The following is a 19,192-nucleotide window of genomic DNA, read 5'->3' as shown; positions in this document are numbered from 1 at the left end:
AAGCTGTCACCCGGACTGAGCGTGAGATGGGAGCGTGGTTGGTAAATGGGGTTTGGTCTGCCCAAACCTCTGCCCTGGAGCCTGCGTCCCCCTCTGCGTCCTCAGGACAAAAGCTGCTAATTCTCGTGAGGGCCCATTTACAGTTTTTACGTTAAGATGTGGACCCCTGGCTGCCACAAACAAATTCATCTTGTGTTTGTGGGAAATGGGGGAAAATGGGGACTCTTCTCCATGGCCTGCCTGAATGAAAGAAGCTGCTTTTCTTTTTTTTTTTTTTTTTTTTAATGTCAATTCCAGGGATACTGCCTTGAAAGATAATCAGATTTTATTTTAAAAGAAAGATAGTAACAGAAGACTTGAACACTGAATCTTTTAATTACGCTGCTTTTAAAGGCATCTCAAGTTAAGCAGCTAGATGTGGTTGTACCTCAGATGATGGGTGTCTATGTGGAAATAAGATTTCTGTGTGACTCTCCAGGGAAATGCAGTATTTTATATTACTCAGGGCTGCACATGGGACAAGAAGTGAGGCTGAGTTTCTAGATGTATCACCTGCTTTTATCAAGCCGTGCTTTCAGGGATGGACTAAGAAGGAATTACCTGTTGTCTCCAAACAGTGTTTGCTTTCCCACCTGCCCAATAGCCCAGATCTGTGTAAGAAGTGATCTGGAATCGTTTATTTCTGTTTTTCTCTTCCTGATTGCTCCTTATCAGAGCAAGCCATAAACAGGCACGTATCCTGCCCCTTGCTGGAGTAACTGCGATGGAGCCAGCGCGGGCTGCATTGGTTTGCCAGCCTGACTGAAGGCAGCAGGCTCTCTTTCAGTGAGAGCCAGAGGAGAAAGGATGGCTTTATGGCTGAGGCGCTGGACTGAGACCAAGAAAATTGTTTTAACTGCAAGGCTCTGCCGGCGACTTAATCTTTAACTTGAGGCAAGTTCCTCAATCTCTCCAGAGCGCTTCCTTGTGGCTGCAGTAATGCTTCCTCGTGCCGGAGAGGGGATGCATCAGGTGCTGCATCCCAAATAGCTGCTCCCTGTGCCCAGAGAGCCCTGCAGAAGGCTCCGACGTGCCAACAGGGGCTGCACGTCGGGGGAGCAGCCCATGAGAGAGGTAGCGCGAGGCAGAGGTGGGTTATAACAGCCTGCCAAGGGCCTGGCACGGCCCTTCCAACACGGGGATCACTTTGTGTGGCTTTTTGACTCCTCGTCCTATTCCATGGCTTCATCCGTGCCTGCCAGGAAGCTCTCGGTTGGTTGCTGTTTCTGCTGTTTGGATGGAACCCATTTTTTTTTATTATTATTTTCCATGGGATGAGGCCACACACGTGGTGACAGTCCCAGGATGAAAGACCTCAGAAATGGGAATGGTCAAAAAGGTTTGGTCTAAGCTGTGGCAGGGAAATCAAAATGATTTTAGGTGTCTTTTTCCTTGTGGAGTGGGTGTCAAATGGCCCCAAATTGAAACGTTCTGATGCATTGCTGCAGCTGTGGCGCAATGTTTTGGCTGAACCTGCAGCACTGTTTTCCGTCTCATTTAAAAATAAAAGCATCGCCTTTTTTGATCCCCCTCATCCTCTGTAAAGGTGCAGCCGAGGTGGGCAGGCTGTGCTGGCCCCAGGCCACCGGGTTTGGAGCCTGCGGGGAAAAGCAGGGGGTGTTTTTCTTGCAGAGCGCCCTTCGGCTGCCCGCGGCACCGCGGCTGGTGTGCGGGGATGGCTCTCACAGCTTTCGGTGGTGACAGCTTCTCCGGGAGTTTCCTGCAATTGTTCATGAATCTTTCCTCCGTTTGCCATCCGCGGGTGCAGCGTTTCCCAGCCAAAGCTTTTGAGATCATCCCTCGCTGTGAAAGGGAGCCCTGTTTCTCTGGAAAAAGAGATGGTGCCGCGGAGGGAAGGCTGGGGCTGCGCCGTGTCCCGGCAGAGCCAGGGGCACGAGTCACGCTGCCTTTTGCCAACAGTCCCTCCTGAAAACACGCTTACCCGCAGGCGAGCGGTGATGCCCTTGGCCCGGACGGTGTTTGCTGCGTGCTGTGGGCCGACACAGCAGTTTCCCCTGCCCGGCTATTATTTTACACAATGCCTTTCTATCCCTTTTACAGTGGACGGCGGATTGTAGTGAGCAGCTTGATGGCAGCTGTTCCCCATCCAGAGGGAAGGGCTCGTCGTCTCACGAACACAATCAGGTAGGGCTGTGTTTAGCTCTTCCTCCCCAGGCATTGCCTCTCTTCTTCTACTGTGTCTCCCCGGGGGGCACTGAGCCTGCCCGTGCTGCCAGTTCAGCGTTGTGGTGGTTCCTCCTCTTGGAGGGCTTAGAGGACAGTGGGCTTGGTGGAAACCAAGCATGGAGAGTCTGCTTTCGCACGCTTCAGGAGCAGCATTTTGGGATGCTGTGGCTGGGACGTGGCTGCACGTTCATCCTTTGGCTTTCGTGCACCCCTGTGTGTGTGTGTGTGTGGTTGTGTGCCACCCAGCCTCTGTTTATCAATGCCCCCGCAAGCTCTGGTAGAAGGCTGCTCCAGGTTTCGGGTGCTGGGGACCAGAGGAGCGTGTGTCGAGCTGCTGACCCATCTCCCAGCCAGGAGCACTGCCTGGGGCACAGGGAGCGGGCTTCTCCCCGACACATCCCAGGGGAGCACTCGGCTTCTTGCCCTTCAGGAGCTGCAGGTGGATGTAGGTGTGCAGTGAGAGACTTCATCCCTCGGGTCTGCTTCCAAAAGCCCACACCTACAGAAGCCATGGGAGATGAGCAGCCTCCCAGTGTGCTGATGGATGCTCCATCCAAAAACGTGTTTCTCTGGTAATAAAGAAAAGAAAGTGGGATGTGCCATCTGTTTCTGAAGAGCTCCTCATCACACCGGTATGCAGGAGCTGCGTAGAGCAGGAAGGCTGAGCTGGAAGCAGAGATGTTGCTGAGATAAGGGAGTGTTGTGGAGCTCTGTTTCTTGGTTATGTGTCTGCTGGGACGTTCACTGCACACAGGGGTGGTGGTGCAGGGAAGGGGGTCACGTCGCTGGGAGGGTGAGGTGGGAAAAGGAGCAAACCCCCAAATCCTGAGAACCCGCGTTGCGTTGGCATTGGTAGCCCTAGTGGAAGCTGGGTGTAAGTTGGTTTTGGCGATCATATGTACCTCAGTGAAGTGTATCAACCAGGAATTTAATCTACATCATGGCACGAAACAAGCAAGGAGTGCAAAACCCTGTGAGATAAGGCCAACCTTCTCAGCTCCTAAATATATCCTTATATTTTAGGGGTGATCCTCCAGCAGCATCAGTTGCAGGACGGGGCTCTGGCCTTGGGGCTCTTGGGTTCCCTCTCCCACAGCAGGGGAAGCACCAAGGGACTGGGACAAAGCTAACAAATCCCTTTCCGTTGAGGGTGAGGAAGGGGAGAGCAGAGAGAGGGCAGGGAGAGCTGGCAGGCAGGAGGAAGGGAAGGGCAAGGTAGCTCATCCCATCTGAAATCTCATTTTGGAGAGACTTCGGTGCTCTTGCCCTGCTTGCCATCCTACTGCCTACAAACATCTGCACGTACCAAAGACAAGACAGGAAGACCTCACTGCACGGGAAGGTGCATGCTGTACGCAGACGCCGCTTCAGCCGAGCCTCTGAAGCTGGCAGACGTGATGGGGGATTCGACTTCTTGCAGCTTTGATTGCCGAAACGCGCCGCAGCAGAGCCTCGGCGAGGCTCCCTCCCTGCTATCACCGCCGCGTGGCACCATGGCTGGCTGCTTGGGATTCAGGTGGGAGGCTCGCCGCCGCCTCCAAGCCTCCTGGGGCCACCGGGGATGTTGGCAGGGCTGGGTTTTTCCCCCGTGAGGAACGTCAGAGAATGGCATCAAGAGCCGGTGGGGCTCCCCGTGCACTGCATCGCTCTGCCGGCATGAGTGGGGCATCCTTCATCTGCACTCTGCCTTGCTCCCTTTTGTTCTCTCCGTTTTTATTTTTATTTTTTTTTCCTGGGCATTAAACCCTTTTGATCCACTCTGATGCAGAGCTTGTTTTGTATATACAAATAACATCCGCATATGCCCAAGCTGTGCTTCCTGATCTGTTTTCCCGGTGTTTGGGCTCTCTCCCAGCCTGCAGCAGAGCTAATAATTATCTCTCTCCATGATGGGCTTCCTTTAACAGCGAGTAACAAATTTTCCTTGGCACCAAAGAGGAGCTGCAAGCTATTGTTCTTCTGTCCAGGCAATATTTCTCTTTCTGTTAGTGATATGCAAGCGAAACACTGCTGGTGAGAATTCAGTTCAGTTTATTACTCTTTCTGGCTCTGGATTTTTCACTGGTAGCTTTAAACGTTGGAGAGAAAAAAAAAACACCTTAATAAGATGTTTGTCTAGCATGTAAATTATCACTCACTCTTCCAACCTGCCAGGGAAAAAAGCTTGCTAATTATTTCCCGAGGGATGTTGTTAACTTTTTTTCAGGGCTATTTTTTATGGATTTTGAGAGTTTTTCTTGGAAAATAGAATTCTCGATTTTCATATTTTATTTCCAGCTGGGATTTTTGTATTGCATGTTGTGCAATAGGCTCCAGTTTTAGTTGAAAAATACTTGGATGTGAGATTCCTGTAGGCTTCAGCTACTGTGGAAAATGTGTGTTATGTGTCGGTGACCGCGACGTACCTCGCGCTGTTCTACCCTGGTGATTGGAAAGGGCATTTGTTTAGAAATCCAGGTTAGTCCTGAAAATGTATTCAGCAGCTTGTTCCCTTTCAGCTAAGGCGGAGTATCCAGGGCCATATTTTCAAAAGTAATTGGCTTCCCAAACGTTAAAGGGGAGCCGATGACTGGAATCCCCCTCAGCATCCTAAGTACCTGGTGCCTTTGAAGCTGCTGTCTCTAGTATCTAGCGATGTTAAGGCAAATGAAAGGGAGATCCCTCCCTCCCGCAACAGTGTATGGGTGTGCTGTGTATTTATATAAACATTTGTACATATTTATTGTGTGTGTGTATAAGCATCCATAGGATGTTGTACAAGTGGGTTCACAAGGGGCTGAGAGCACTCTGTGGGCAATGTGCCTGTTTAAGGGTAATAATAAGGTGTCCTAATGCAACCTGCAGTCCAGGATATTCCTAATTTTTTTTTCCCCTGAGGTTCTCTGATATCTCTGGGAAAGACCACCCCACACGTGTCCTGTTCTCACACTCCTCGCTGAGGCAGCTGCTATTAGCAGCTGTGAGACTATCAGGGTCAGTGCCCCTAGGCCAGCACCCTGCAGTTGCTTAGAAATGGTGAAAATTTCCCCTGAAACCGTTAATTCACGTCCTTTTTGTTCTCTGGGCAGTCTGTGAGGAGGAAAGGATCACACCGTGGAACTTGTGCTCACGCAGGACCTCGTGGCATACGTTTTGGGAACTCTTGGCATGCTGAGAAAAGCCCAGTCTCATAATTTCATTGTGCTCATCCCTAATTCTCCTCGTTCCCTGCTGTGAACACTAAGCCCTGCTGCATCTGGGGGCTGGGGATCCCCCCAGAGGTCCTTCAGCCTGTGGGGTGAGAACCACTCCTTTGGTGTGCATTGGATCCTGCCTGCGCTCCGCGTTGCCCCTATAAGCGAGGGAGGCTTAGATAATGGAAGCATTTCAAATCTTTTCATGTTTGGGATTTTTTTTTTTTCCTAAAAAGACCTAGTGGGAAGATTTTATATAAATACTCTATTTGCATTCCCGTTGTGGGGCAAGTAGGAAACATTGATACATTTCTGAGAGCAATTCATCAAGCGAGAGGCTGCCGGTATGGTATGCGTTGAGGGATCCAGCGGGGCTGTCGGACATGAAAGGCCTGGCAGCAGCTCCATCCCATGCTCCTCTCACGGAAAGGGCACTAATAAAAACCAGAGCTTATGAGGGTTTATCCTGCTTCTCCGGGCAGAGGGAGAGGGAAGGCCGAAACCCCTTCCTGGCAAGGCCCGTCCCTCCCCGCGGTGCCTGTCCCCCGTCGTCACCGAGCAGAAGCCCGTGTTGTTGGCAGCAGGTATCTGCACCCAAGCCTTGCTAATAATAAAAGCTTGAGAAGTTCCCACACCTCCACCAGAGCAAAGCTAATCTCCCGTGAGACCTCGTCTCCGTGACTTAGCTGCTGAGTGCTGTGCTGGTGGCCTCCCGGGACGGGCCTCATGCTGTGTGAGCTCAGGCTGGAGGGAGAGGACATCTCACCTGCCTGCACACAGGGAGGTGTCTGACTGCTGTGCTGGGGTGGGATCGGAGGAGATCCCCTTAAAACCCGTAGGTCACTCTGTGTGGCTCACCTGAACCTCAAAGCCCCCTCCGGTGATGAGCACTTGGCTTCCAACCACATGAAGTCACAGCTAGAAAGGCTGTTAGGGTGCCAAATGCTGCGTATTACAGGCAGTAAAATGTGCATGTTGTCACCTAGTTTTGGCAGGTAGGAGACTAGTATTGTGGCTAGCTATTCCATGCCGGTCATCCTCAGGTAGAGTGAGGACCAACATTTGATTTTCTGGTGTGTTTTTGGCCTTTGACTTGGCTTTCCCACTGGATTTGGTTGTGGCTGCCCTACTGAGGAGCTGCTGGGACGGGCGGCTGCGGACAGACACAGCAGTTGTCTTTGTCTCACTTCCAACAGAGAAAGAGAAAGCGAAAGGCAGGGAGTGACTTTGGGGCTGTGCCAGTGAAAAACAGGTTGTTGTAGCCCTGCCTCGCAGAAAAATAAATTAAATCTCCAAGTGAGGTGACCGGCGCATGATCAAAGAGCAGCCCTGAGAAAACCCGTCTCGTAATGGCTTTCTGTCTGTGACTGCTGTGACACTCCCTCCGTACAGTGAGCACAGCCCTGCTCGGTTCTGGTCCGAGAGGAGGGCTGCTGGGAAAGGAATTAAATCGTTTAGCTGATGTACAGGTGTAGCTTTCTCTGGGACTCGTGTTTGGGATCCGCCTTGTGAGTCAGCAGCGCCCTCTAAAAAGGAACAGCCGTGTATTGTTTGATTTATGCTCTCCGTGCTCTCCAGGTTTTTCAACATCCATGTTCATCTGGGACATGAATATACCGAGAATGTATGGGAGGCAGAGGTCACCGTGACCTTTGGGTCCGTGCGCTTTGCATTCCCATCTGCAGCTGACTGCTGGTGGACACAAGATGCAAGGCTAGATGGACCTTTGCTCTGTCACTTCCTATATTTTGTGGTGTTTCTCCTGGCAGATTGGTTCCGCTTTTCAGCTGTACAAGTTCAATGGCTGCTTTAAGGGTGATATTCATTGTCCAGAGCATCTGTGTCATGGCAGTGCATCAGTGGTGTGTGGAGAAGGAAGGGAGGAGAGTAAGCCAGAAACCCCCAAGGTTCAGCATCTGGCCCACGGGGCTGTTCAGTTCAGGACATCAGCATCCCCCTGCAGGCTGGGGCCGGGCTAGATGTGCTCTGCAAAATGGGGTTAATTGCAGAGCGGGCTGCAATGAGCACAGCTCACACCAGGAGGGGACTAAGGGGCTGTGTCTGTGTTTGCCTACACCGTGCTGTCCTTGGCTGGTGGTAAATGAAACGGGATTTCCACCTCAGTGCTAATCTTCTGCCCTTCTGAACGTAGAATTATGTAGAGAAGTTCTGAAGCAACTCGTGCGGTTAGGCTGCCGTCTCAGACTGGAAGGATTTAGGAGCAGGGGAGTCTGTGGGATGCACGTAGCTTTAGGGCTGCTCCTCGGTGCCCACCTTGGGCGTCGGAAGGGCTGTGAGTGAAATGCTTCTCGCCTTTGCTGCCAGCTTTAGAAGAACTGGTGCTGCTTACAGAGCATGGAGGAAGGCATTGTCAAGGTCTGGTGTCATCGGTGGCTTGGGTTGGAGGACGTCTCATTACCTTGAGCCACCGTTTGTGCCGAATGGGCAGAGCGGGAGGAGAGGACAGCCAGCTTTCCCCCGGTGCTTGTGCTGTGCAGGTCTGTGCCCTCTGCACGGGGAAGGGATGGTGGGAGCTGTTTCCTGTGAGGCTCAGGGCTTGCTGATGGGTTTCTGTGGCCTGCACAAAGTGCTTGATGCCATCCTGAGTGCTTCCAGTGCTCCATCTCCTTTTCATCCATGCAGGTGAACAAGCCATCTAACACATCTTTGGCTAACACATCTCGTGATGTTGTCCAGAGTTGTGCCAAGTGTCTTGCTGTGCCCTCACCAAAGCAGTGAGCAGGTACCATAGCTGGGGAGGACCAGGGAAGGTGGACACATACCTGGGGGATGAGAGGACAGAGCCAGAGTGGCTGATGGAGAAGCACACAGTACCGAAGCTGCAGTACTGAGCGCTGGCTGGATCTGGCCCCATGGCTCATCATCATATGCTAGAGACTTGCAGAGCAAAATGCTATTTTCTGATGCTTGGACACTTTCTTGTGCTGGCACAAGTGACCCTGCTGCAGGCACCCATCAGCATCTCTGTTGGAGGCTGCCCAGATCTGGGGCTGTTTTTTCTGATGGATTTTTGTTTCAATTATTCACCAGCTTTAACCTGCTTCAAAAAACAGATGTTTGAGGTTGAGTGCGTGATGTGACACTTCCCATCCCTGGGTACCTGCGGGCACAGAGGTGGTCGGAGGTCTGGGCACCAGTCCCTGCAGGGGGTTGTTCTCTGCTGTTCTTCACCCATCCTTGCAGCATCTCAAAATGCTCCGCCAGAAACTGGTAGAGCTCCAAAACACAGGTGCTGCTATGTCCCTCACCTCAGCCCCGTGGCTCAGCTCCTCCTCGAAGCTCTGTTGGTTGCAGGCACCCTGATGGAGCAGAGGACACTCTTTTTTCACCAGCATAAGGCTTCTTGGGGGCAGCTGCAGTGTGCTTAGGAGCCTGGATTTGGGGGGTCGAGCTCCCGAAGTGCCTGTGCTGAGGTCTCTGTTTAGGTCTTTGGTTCTCCCAGCTCAGGTGTTCTGCAGAGGACTTGCATAGCAGGGGGCAGGAGTGTGGCTCTGTGGCCGGTACCCCCAGCACCCCCTTATCAGACATCAAGCAGTCAAGAGACACTCCACCTCAAGACGCAAATTCCTTGGAAGCTGAATTGTTTCCTAATCTCTGTTGGTATATCTACGTGTTCTTTTGTATGTGGTTGTTTTTTCTGCATGGTATTTTCATAAGGGTGAAATTTCTGTTCTTTTTTGTTTGTTATTTGTTCTAGAACTTTATGCAATACACTGAGAATAAAGAAGCTGGAAATTTGTTCCAACTAAAAGATTTGCAGTATATTTTATAGCTTTTTTCTTAAAAGTTGTGTTCAAAATTATTAAAACCATTATTTCTATTATAAATATTTCTTTTTCCTGTAGAAAAATTGGAACGGATGTTCCAGAACAGGTCTAGAAGAGCAGGGAGATGTTGCCTGAAACACTTGGAGTCTGGTGACAAAATTCTGCCCAACTGGAAGATGTTGCTCTAACGCAACTGCTGGGTGGCATCTCAGACCTGGAACTTGAGGCTCTTGTGTCACAAAAAGTCCCTTTCCTCTGGCCTACCTGAGCCTGAGAGTGTTGTGCATCGAATTTGGGGGGTTTTGTGTAAATTGGACCAGGAATCCCTCCAGGAATGCACCGTTGTCTTCAGGCCACTTACAGCTCGTGGCATTGCCAGCAGAGTGAACTTTGCCCGTCCTTATCTCCACGTGGGCGGTTTCTGCATTTCCATTTATTGCCTGCTCATCAGGGAAAGCTATCCTTTTTTTTTTTTTTTTTTCTGCAAATGAGATTTTCAAACTCGCACTGAAGCACGAGAAAGATATAAGTCTTGAGCTGGCAGAGGGATCGGGATTAATTAGTTCATACCTCAAAGAGCTGCAAAGGTGAAAATTGCAGTGTAAGTGAAACATATGATTATTGCTAATTAAAATGTAAATGTTAGATTTGACAGCTAGTTTCCGAAGGAGGGTGTCTGGCAGCGCTGATGTGCGGAAGCCTCACTGTTCCCAAGGGGGTGCAGAGCTTGGCCAGAGGGATTTGCATGGACGAGAGCAGCCGCTGGGAATCGCGCTCTGGAGGGGCGATGTTTGCCTCCAGGCCCCAGAGCTTGGTGCAGAGGTCCCCTCTCCTGGCGGTGAGTGTGGACCTAGAAAGGTAGCTGGGGTCCGGGTAAGAGCTGGGAGCAAGAGCTCAGGGGCCTCTGGGGTGTGGGAAGAGACGAGGAGAGTCTTGGTCTTCTGGGGATGCGTAGCAAGGAGCAATGGGGCTGGATTTGGGAGAATTGGATTGTCAGGAGGCGAAGACAAGGGAGGGAGTTCTGTGCCGTTACAGCCATTTCTTGAGGTTTTTATCAGGCAAATTTATTCGTGCACCTTGCTGTGTTAGTTTAACAAAAATGCATGGGACACAGGTCGGTGGCCGTGCTGCTGGCTGGAGGGTGACACCGCGGTGTCTCGCCACGCAGCAGGAGGGTTTTGCTGTGCCTGGCGATGCTGGTGGAGGGTTTTTGCTGCTGCATGGTTGGTTTTTAAGGGAAGATTTACCTGCATGCTCCTCCAGCATCACCTGTGAGGCTCGGTGCGAGCTTCGCTGCTCGCACAGAAAGGTCTGCAGAGAGGACTGCAGAGAGCACAAGACTTTATTGGAGAACACAAAGCTGCTGGAAATGCCCAGGAGAGGTGCTGGTGGAGGAGCTTTTGCTTTGGTAGCAGCAGAGAGCTGTTCAGCTTGGGCAATTAGTCAGAAAGTCAGGTAAAATCCTGATCTTGGCTGTGCCGGTGAGTTTGAGCATGATGTATTTAGGCTGCACTCGATCAGACTGTCTTCAACAAAAGTTCTTGAAATTTCCCAGGGGTTGCAGATTTTATTTTAAATTAGTTTATTTTTAAATGTAAATATTAAGAGGGACGGATAAAGGAGGGCAGAAAGCACAGAAAGTGGGGAATTGTGAACAGGGAAGGGCCCCAGGCCATGGGTTAGAGCCAGGAGACAAACACGTTCAGTAAGAGCAATATCCATGGTTTTACCCAAATGCTTCATTACGTTTCTGCTGGTTTGTCTGGTGCCTTCAGACGTCGGTGCACAATAGCACCAATCTCCCTGTTTCTCACTGGGGTTTTATTGGGGCCGGCCACATTTCTGGCATTTGCCTAGCTTCAGGTTGTCTGCAGGCAACCATGACCAAAAGTTGGGTAAATACAACCAAATGGCAGTGCTTATTTTCAACATTTCCTTTAAAGCGAAGGGTGCATATGCTGGCTCGCTCCCATGGCAGCATTTGGCACAGACATTTTTCAGATGTAGATGAGCAAGATGCTCAGTATGTAGGATACAGTAAACTGGTAGCTAAGCCTTTGAACTGCTGGGTGGTGAAGAGTCATCTCTCCCAGCCGCCTTTTCAGTCGGTGCTTGTATTTTTCCTGTGTCAAATTCGAATTATTCTCACTTCCCAGGATGCCTGCAAGGCTTGCTCATTCCCAGGGCTTCCCAAAGTGGCCACCTCCCCGTGTCTCTCAGTTCACGCTGATTTTTATTATTTTTTTTTCCACCTCCATGCCAATTTAACAACTCCCTTAGATTCATGTCACTCGGTGTTTCTCAGCCGTCGGGATATTTGGATTGCCAAATTGTGGTGGGGCGGAAAGGTGCTTTCTGCCGTTAGGGCAACGTTTTGTGGGAATAACCACAATTCCTCAATTTTCATCTATATGCAGCCTGAAAATGAGCTGACCTCCCCGTCTTTCAGAGTTGGTACTGCTCGTAGGCTGCAGCAACCAGAAGATGTTTGAGCTTGCTGGGGACTTGCTGTGTTTGAGGCTGGAGAAGGTGCAGTGGGGCAGTGCAGAAACGGGGTGCATTTTGCCTCCCGTCCCTCACCTTGGGTCAATCCTCCGGAATCAGCGACCCAGACTTACAAAGAGAAACTCATGTCCTACACTGCAGTGGGTCCTGCTGCCTCCTGAAGGCCAGGGCGCCCCTGTCCTTGCCGTAGTGGTGGCAGTGCCAGCACTCATGTAACCCCAGCGTGTGTCTGAGAACCAAACGCCAGCTCTCACACCAGGAACACAGACTGCCCCTCTCACTTCCCACATTTTCAAAGCCAGAAGCTCGAATGTTGCTTGCTCTGTGATTTCGGGTGTTTTAATCATCGCAGGTCACTTCAAAAGTCTTTTGCAAGCCTCCGAGGACGGCTGTAGGAGCAATTACCCTGACACAAAAAGCCCTTTCTCTCCAAGCACCTCTGTGTTGTTTGGGGAAGCCTGGCTGGCTGGGTCAGTCATTCCGGTTTTGGGGTGACTCAGTTTGCCCCGGGGGTTGCTGACTGAACAAGAAACCTGCCCGTGTTTTGACAGCAGGGCAAGCGTGATGAGAGGAAAGGAGAACGTGAGGCCCTTAATGTGACAAGCCCTTAACTGGCAAAAAGAGTTACTTGGTTAAGTATTTTCAGGTAACATCAGGCTGGTGAGCGCCAAGTATTTTCCGGTGTATGGATAGCTGGACTCCAGCCGCGGGCTGAGCAGAGGGAAAAAATCATAGAGTCATAGAATGGCTTGGGTTGGAAGGGACCTCAAAGACCATCTAGTTCCAACCCCCTGCCATAGGCAGGGACACCTCCCCCTAGATCAGGTTGGCCAAGGCCCCATCCAGCCTGGCCTTGAACACCTCCAGGGATGGGGCACCCACAGCCTCTCTGGGCAGCCTGGGCCAGTGCCTCGCCACCCTCTGAGTGAAGAATTTCTTCCTAACATCCAATCTAAATCTCCCCTCTTTCAGTTTAAAACCATTCCCCCCAGTAAAGAGTCCCTCTCCATCCTTTTTATAGGAACCCTCTAAGTACTGAAAGGCTGCAAATTGAGGAGTTGATTTGGGTTTTGAGGGGTTTAAGGATATATAAGCAGTTTTAGAGGATGTAGCGTTGCTGAATATGCATAACTAATCATCATGAAGCTATAGGAGGTAAGTATTATTTTTGCCCATGCGTACTCTAGTTAACTAGGGCACTAGAGCCAAATCTTATCACTATTTCAGCCTCCCACAATGCCATCTCTTTGCAAGGTGTAAGTATGAGCAAATTTCATCCAGTCCTATTAAAGGGCTCAAAGAAACCCCCAAACAGGGCCATTAGGCATGGGCACGGTTCTCCACGTGGCCTGGGGGCTCGAGCTCTGCCAGCTCGGTGGTTTTTGTGGGTGCACGACAGCGTTGCCCTAAACTAAAGCCGGCTGTTTGTTGTTTCCAGGAAGAGTGGGATCACAGCAGCGGTGGGAGCGCAGGATCCCGGCCGGGGTCGGGCTCCAGATGTGGGTCTGGATCCAGGTCTGGCAGCCGCGGCAGAAGCAGCCAGTTCAGGCAACCGACCAAGGTACTCCTGGTGGCCACGGTGAGAGCCAACTGCGTCCTGTGCTTGCCGTTCGTCGCCGGCGTCCTGCCGATGGCCTGGCTTGTGTGTGTGCCTACATGTAGGGTGCGAGTGCCCGGCCGTGGGGCAGTGTGCCTGCCAGACCGACCTGCTTCGTGCACAGCCTGGCTGCTGAGGGATGTAGCTGCCTGTCCTTCAGCCCCCAGGGATGTCCAAGCGTGGTGAGAGCCTTGCTGTTGGGAAAGGGGTCTCGAGCCAGCTGGCGTAGTGCAGAGGAATCGTGCTTTTTTCACTTGAAATCTTGGAGTGCTTTTATTCGGGGAAATGAAGAGATGCCTGTAATTATTTTTTTTGGTGAGTCTTCTTTAGAAGTTGGTATATGGCTGAATACCACGTGGGCAGTGACAAATGATGACCTTGAGTCCAGCTGCTTTCCGTGAGAGCCGTCAGCAGGGCTAGAAGGGGAGTTACCTTCCTGCCATGCAAAATCCGTGGGGAATTTGCTTTTTGATTTGGTTTTTGGGGCCATTCCCTGCTTGAAATCCAAGCAGGGACCTACTTCTGCACACACAAACACTGGTTGTACCAGAAGTGGAGGACAGGCTTGGGAGGTTTGGGCTAGTGTTCCTGGTCCATCCATCCATCTCAAGCATCCTGGAGAGCTTGAGAAAGCAGTCTGAAATCGTGAGTGGTGCTGCGGAGATCGGGGCTGGGACGGAGGAAGGCACAGCCTCCCTGACCTGCAGAAGTGGGTTGTTGCTGGAAAACCATGGACCTTTGTGGGGGGAATGAGGCTCGACATACCCCTGTGTCTTTGACCAAGGGTAGCGTTGACTTGCTTAAAAGGTCTGTGTTTTTCTCAGTTTTGATAAGCTGGTGCTTTTCAACAAAAAGCCTTCAAGCAGAGCCTTTTCAGACAGCTCAGTATCTATGGGCTCTTCTCTGTTTTTTACCAAATGCATTCACGGGTTGTAGGCAGCTGAAAAGGAGGAAACATGGGGGAATCTGTACAACTTCAAAATCCTTCTTAAAAGTAGCATGACACGGGGTAATCCCTGAATACATACCACAGACAGCACTGAGACTCAGCCGACCGCTTGGTGCTGTTCCACATCAATGCAAAGCATGGTGAGGAGTTGCTGTTGCAATCGTGGGGTGATGAGCATGGTTCTGTGTTTGTCGTGGTTTGCTGGAGAGTGGTAATGAGGAGTGGCGAGAGAAACCGGTGTTACACTGAGCTGGCTTTTGAAAGGCTGCCGCACGCATTTCAGTGCCGACTTTGCGGGGAATTTGCTGAAGTTGCATGCATAAATGAACAGTCGGAGTCCACGGGGCTGGTGGCATGCTCCGTCCCTGCTTGTGTGTGCACTCCCAGGGGCTGGGAGGTGAGGGGTGCAGGTTTTAGGCACCTGGGCGTGCTCACGGGTCTGCAGGACACAGGCTATGAAAACGTGTTTAAACCATCCTGGGGGTAGGAGCTGCCTTACCGAAGCTGGGATGCCTCTGAGCACTTGTGATGTCCTCACCACCGTCTCTCCCAGTCGTCATTCCTAGTGGCTTAATTAATTTTTAGCAGTCCTGACCCCTTCGCAGTGAAAATTATTATCTAAAGCTGAGGGTTGGGTCACGGGGAGCTTCAAGTTAAAACTGCTCACTGTTATAATTGCAGTCCTGGGGGAACTGACAGCAAGTAACTTCTTTTCTTAAATACTTTTTTTTTTATTTTATTCCCCTGGACTTGAGAATTGGCCTTTTTAAAGCCTGACTGTAGAGTCCCAGCGCCAGGTTGGGAGCTGGCTAGCAAATGCGCTGCCTGCCTGAGGCGCTGCCCACTCCCTCGGCAGCTCGCCTGGGCTTTGTTCCTTCGGGATAAAGGCGGTCATCGTGGGTGGCAAGGGCGTTTGTCTCGAAACGGCCGCGGTGACTTCACGACTTAATGGCAAATTGCGTTATCGTTCGGCCCCGGCGCCGTCCCTGTGGAGTCAGGCCGACACCTGGAGCATCTCCCAGAGGTGATGGGGACGTGGTGTGGCAGGGCCGGGAGCTGCAGCCCGGTTGGGGTGGGAGCATCCAGCCACTGCCCGAAAGCTTGCACCCATCTGACCTCCTGCACCACTTCGCAGGGAGCGTTCCCACCAGCTGCTGGGAATCGGGGCTGGCCCAGCCACGTCCAGACAGGTTTGAGGCAGAGCTCCGGAGGCTCATTGCTAACTGCTTTGTCTCAGGGCTCAAGAAGGGGCGCTGAGATGAATTTTGGCAACAGCTTTATGACACAGCCTGTTGCATTAGGAACCCGTCCCCGTGTTATCCTAGCTTTTGGCTGTTTAAAGTTGTTGTGGCTGATTTATCTCATCCTCATTGCAACTGGTTACACACTCTCTCGCACTTTTTCCCTGAGCCACAATAGTGAACTCCTAGGACATCCTATGGTAGGTCATTCATTAACGGGTACTTAAAATATCCAATGTCTGCAGAAATGGGAGGAGAAATGAATCTGTCTGCAGGAAGAGGTATTTCTTCTTTGGGTAAAGACCAAAGAAGGAATAAAGACTAAAGATGCTATAAAGATGTGGACGTCTCTGTTTTCATTATGCTGCATGACAATGCCTTTAAGTATTTAGAGAATTAATTTCTCTCCCTGGTGAGAGAGTTTTTGCTTACGTTTGCTTAAAATAAAATCTCTGCTTCCATAATTGTCTGTGGGAGTTTTATACTTTACTCGTAGTTTATTTCTGTGCAGACATGTTGACCTGCAGATCGCTGGAGGTCAAAATCATAATCCATACACCACTTAAAGGAGACAACAAAAAAAGGGAGCAATGTGCCTGTTTGAGTATCTGTCATCTAAATTGTTTGTTGTGCTGGGAATGGCTCTGTAATCTGCCTGTGGCGTGCACTGACAATGTGTGTCCTTGCTGGGAAACAGCACCTTACTTCATGGCAAACTGGGGTCTGGGACTTCACTGAGAAGCATTCAGATTTTTATGGTTTTCCAGTGGCTCGGTTATTATTAATATTTGGAAACAGCAGTTCCTCAGGAAAGCTGTATGTGGGCAGAAGAAATATTTTTTCATACTGATCTTTGATGATAATTGTTGTCTGCATGACAGCTTATCATGATTTTATGTGTGTGATCGTGGTAAATATAGTTTGCCCACTGGAAACAGCAGCCTTGAGGAGAGCCACCAGAAATACGACAGCAGGGTAGTGTGTATAATCACTCGTGCTTGTGATGGCTGGCCGCTTTTAAGATGCTCTCAGTACCTGATGGGCCCTTGTTATGAGGGTGTTATGGGTATGAGGAGACAAACCTGCTTTTTGTGCCTGTGCTGTGGCCGAAAGCAGCCTGGAATTGCTTTGGCAGAGTCCAGTTGTGTGGTGTCCCCTGGGAATCGTAGGATGGGGAGCGTTTGGGAGCCGCGTTCTCCAGCACTGCTTTAGCCAGAGCTGGACCGTTTGGGCTGGAATACTTCAGTAAGGGCAGCCCGCTTCTTGCGGGGAGGGTACGTGGAGGCTGGTGTGTGTAAAGGGGCTGTGAAGGACGAGAAGCAGTCTGGGGTCTCTGCTTTGGATGCTGTTCCTTCGAGTTGCTCTTTTTGCAAAAAGCAGCTGCACTGCAAAATTAAAGGCACTTTGTGGTTTGTTGGAGGCTTCTCATAATTCCCGTCTGATTATACTGTAAGGCTTTTGCTTCTCGGGGGGATAAAAAAATGTTCCTGCAAGCTCAGCACCATGCTTTCTGACGGTTTGTGTAGCAGCTTCCTAGCAATTCCTCCCAGCCTCTAACACCTACAGCCTGCATGCACCGTGTGCCCTCCCCTCTGAAACGCCAGGTTTTGGGGACACAGGCAGCTGGAGTCCTCGCTGCCGGCAGGAGTTTCAGCACAGGGTTATGTCTTACCATGAGACTTTGACAGAGCAAGGCCAGGTCGTGTCACCGTGAGTCCTTGAAGAAGCAGTCACCACCGTGGTGAAATCCAGAGGTGCTTGGAGGGTCCTTGGGCAGCTCTGCATCGTGCATCGCTCATGGTTGGCTTTCATTGTGCTTGTTGGTGACAACCCCTGGAGATATTAGAGCCATCTGGATGTGGCCATGGGCAACTAACTGGCTTTAGGTGGCCCTTATTGACCTTGGTTGGACCAGATGCCCTTAGAGGTCCCTTCCCAGCTCAAGCAGCCTGTATTCCTGTGATGCTGAGCATCTTTGTGGCCAGCATGCCAACCTGCCCACTGGGTCTTGGTGGGTCTTGGAGGTCTTGTGCCGACGCTGACTGTGGAGGGGGCATAGAAGTAAGGGGCCAACATCAACCAACGCCTTGTCTGCTCTGTGTCATCCACGGCTTTGTGTCCCAAAGGCCGAAACCGTGTGTCTCTCCCTGCCTTCAAAGCGTGCTCTTGTGGGGAGCGAGGGGGCTGTGTTGGGCTGGCGTGGAGGTGGCAAGGCTGGGCACGGAGCTGTGCCACCTCCTGGCTGGCACGGGACAGGCTGGGCAGGGCTGGGCACCTTCTGCCAAGTAACCGCCTCTCCCTCCTTCCTAGAATGGCAACAAGGAGGGCTCCCTCGACATGCTGGGCACCGACATCTGGGCTGCCAACACCTTCGACTCCTTCAGGTAAGCTGATCTGAAAGCGCTCTGAGAGGGGGGTTTGTGCGTGTGCCCGTCCTGGGGGTGCCAGGCTGGGCGCTGGCCTCACGTCGCTCCTCCTCACCATTTAGTCCGTGGCGCTAAGCACAAACTACCTACTCAAAGCATCGTGTCTGCTTAGGAGAGGTTTGCAGCCCAAACATCTGAAAAAGGTACTGATAGGATTATTTGTGGGCATCTCAGAGCAGCTCTGGTGAGACTGAGGCAGCTGTGAGCTGCTGCTTCAGCGTGGGGAAAGCAAGTGTGCTGCCCAGCTTGAGCAGTGAAACACGCTTTCTGTCTGGTTGTATGCCTTTGTGTGCCATGCCTGAAGCACTGCGGGAGTTGCGTTCCCACCTGGGACTTGCTCCAGGCCCCTAGAGCAGAGAGAGCATCTGCACTGCATGGACTGGACCGGCATCTGCTGCAACACCCCCTTGCTATAAAAAGCAAGTGCAGCTAGCAAGGTGTATGCTGCGTCATGATGCATCATAAGTCTACATCAAAACTATGGGTTTAGCGTAACGCAGCAGTACGAAGGTCGGAGGCCTGTGGCAGCATGCTCTGCAGCAGCGAGCGGTGCCTCCAAAGTACCAGCGTTCTTCATCTGCAGGCTTGTGTGAGCCATCCGCTCTTCAGCAAGGTTGTCTTTAATTAGTAGGGCACTCATTTTCTTTCTCTCTCCTTGGTTTTCCTCTCCTAGCGGTGCAACGTGGGATTTGCAGCCTGAAAAACTAGATTTCACGCAGTTTCACAGGAAGCTCCGAAACACCTCCAAACACCCGCTGCCTCACATAGACAGAGAAGGGTGAGTACTGTGTGTGTGCATATTTATCCCAAGATAAGTGATGTGATGCTCTGCATCAAGATGTGTAACCTCTCCTTTGCAGTGGGAGTGCTGGCTTGGTGGCATAGCCCACATGGAGGACCTGGAAAAGACGTGTTTGTTCACCATATATTGGGGCTGAGAACTTCACGATCAGTCTCTTTGGCTCCTCTATCAACCAGTTCTGGGCTAGAGCAGAGCTGTTTGCTGTGTTTTGCATTGCTTGAAAGAGTTCAGTTTTTAAACCATATTGGATCTAAGCTATGTCTCGTAGATTTAAGCATCTCTGAATACTGGGGGAAAGATCCTGATCATAATCCCGAGTGAAAGGGCTTTTGTTTTTCTCCCCAGCAAGACTTGAGGGAAGAGCAGAGCATCAACATGGTCCATCTAGATCGAAATGTTCATTCCCTACCTGCTAGGCGTGTAACTACAAGAGCATTAAACAGCTCATCTTGGTGGTTACAGCTTCCTGGGGCTTTCACATTTCT

The 19,192-nt window shown here is 51.1% G+C and overlaps 1 protein-coding gene across 26 annotated transcripts in view; it reads left to right on the top strand.

Annotated features, from left to right (window-relative positions):
* CTIF (cap binding complex dependent translation initiation factor) overlaps positions 1–19,192 on the top strand; it is a 138,300-nt gene that overhangs the window by 31,098 nt on the left and 88,010 nt on the right. For 8 of the 26 annotated variants that reach the window (XM_050716175.1, XM_050716169.1, XM_050716174.1 and 5 more), the window contains 4 exons: positions 2,101–2,184; positions 13,131–13,271; positions 17,790–17,863; positions 18,579–18,683. In XM_050716175.1, the coding sequence (XP_050572132.1) occupies positions 2,101–2,184; positions 13,131–13,271; positions 17,790–17,863; positions 18,579–18,683 (404 nt within the window). The remainder of the gene's footprint in view (positions 1–2,100; positions 2,185–13,130; positions 13,272–17,789; positions 17,864–18,578; positions 18,684–19,192) is intronic. The other 18 variants (XM_050716185.1, XM_050716183.1, XM_050716184.1 and 15 more) reach the window with 5 other exon arrangements.

The sequence above is a fragment of the Cygnus atratus genome, chromosome Z (assembly GCF_013377495.2).
Source record: "Cygnus atratus isolate AKBS03 ecotype Queensland, Australia chromosome Z, CAtr_DNAZoo_HiC_assembly, whole genome shotgun sequence".
In the NCBI taxonomy this organism is placed as follows: Eukaryota; Metazoa; Chordata; class Aves; order Anseriformes; family Anatidae; genus Cygnus; species Cygnus atratus.
The sequence above is the reverse complement of the archived record's forward strand: the minus strand, read 5'-3'. Positions and strand labels throughout refer to the sequence as shown.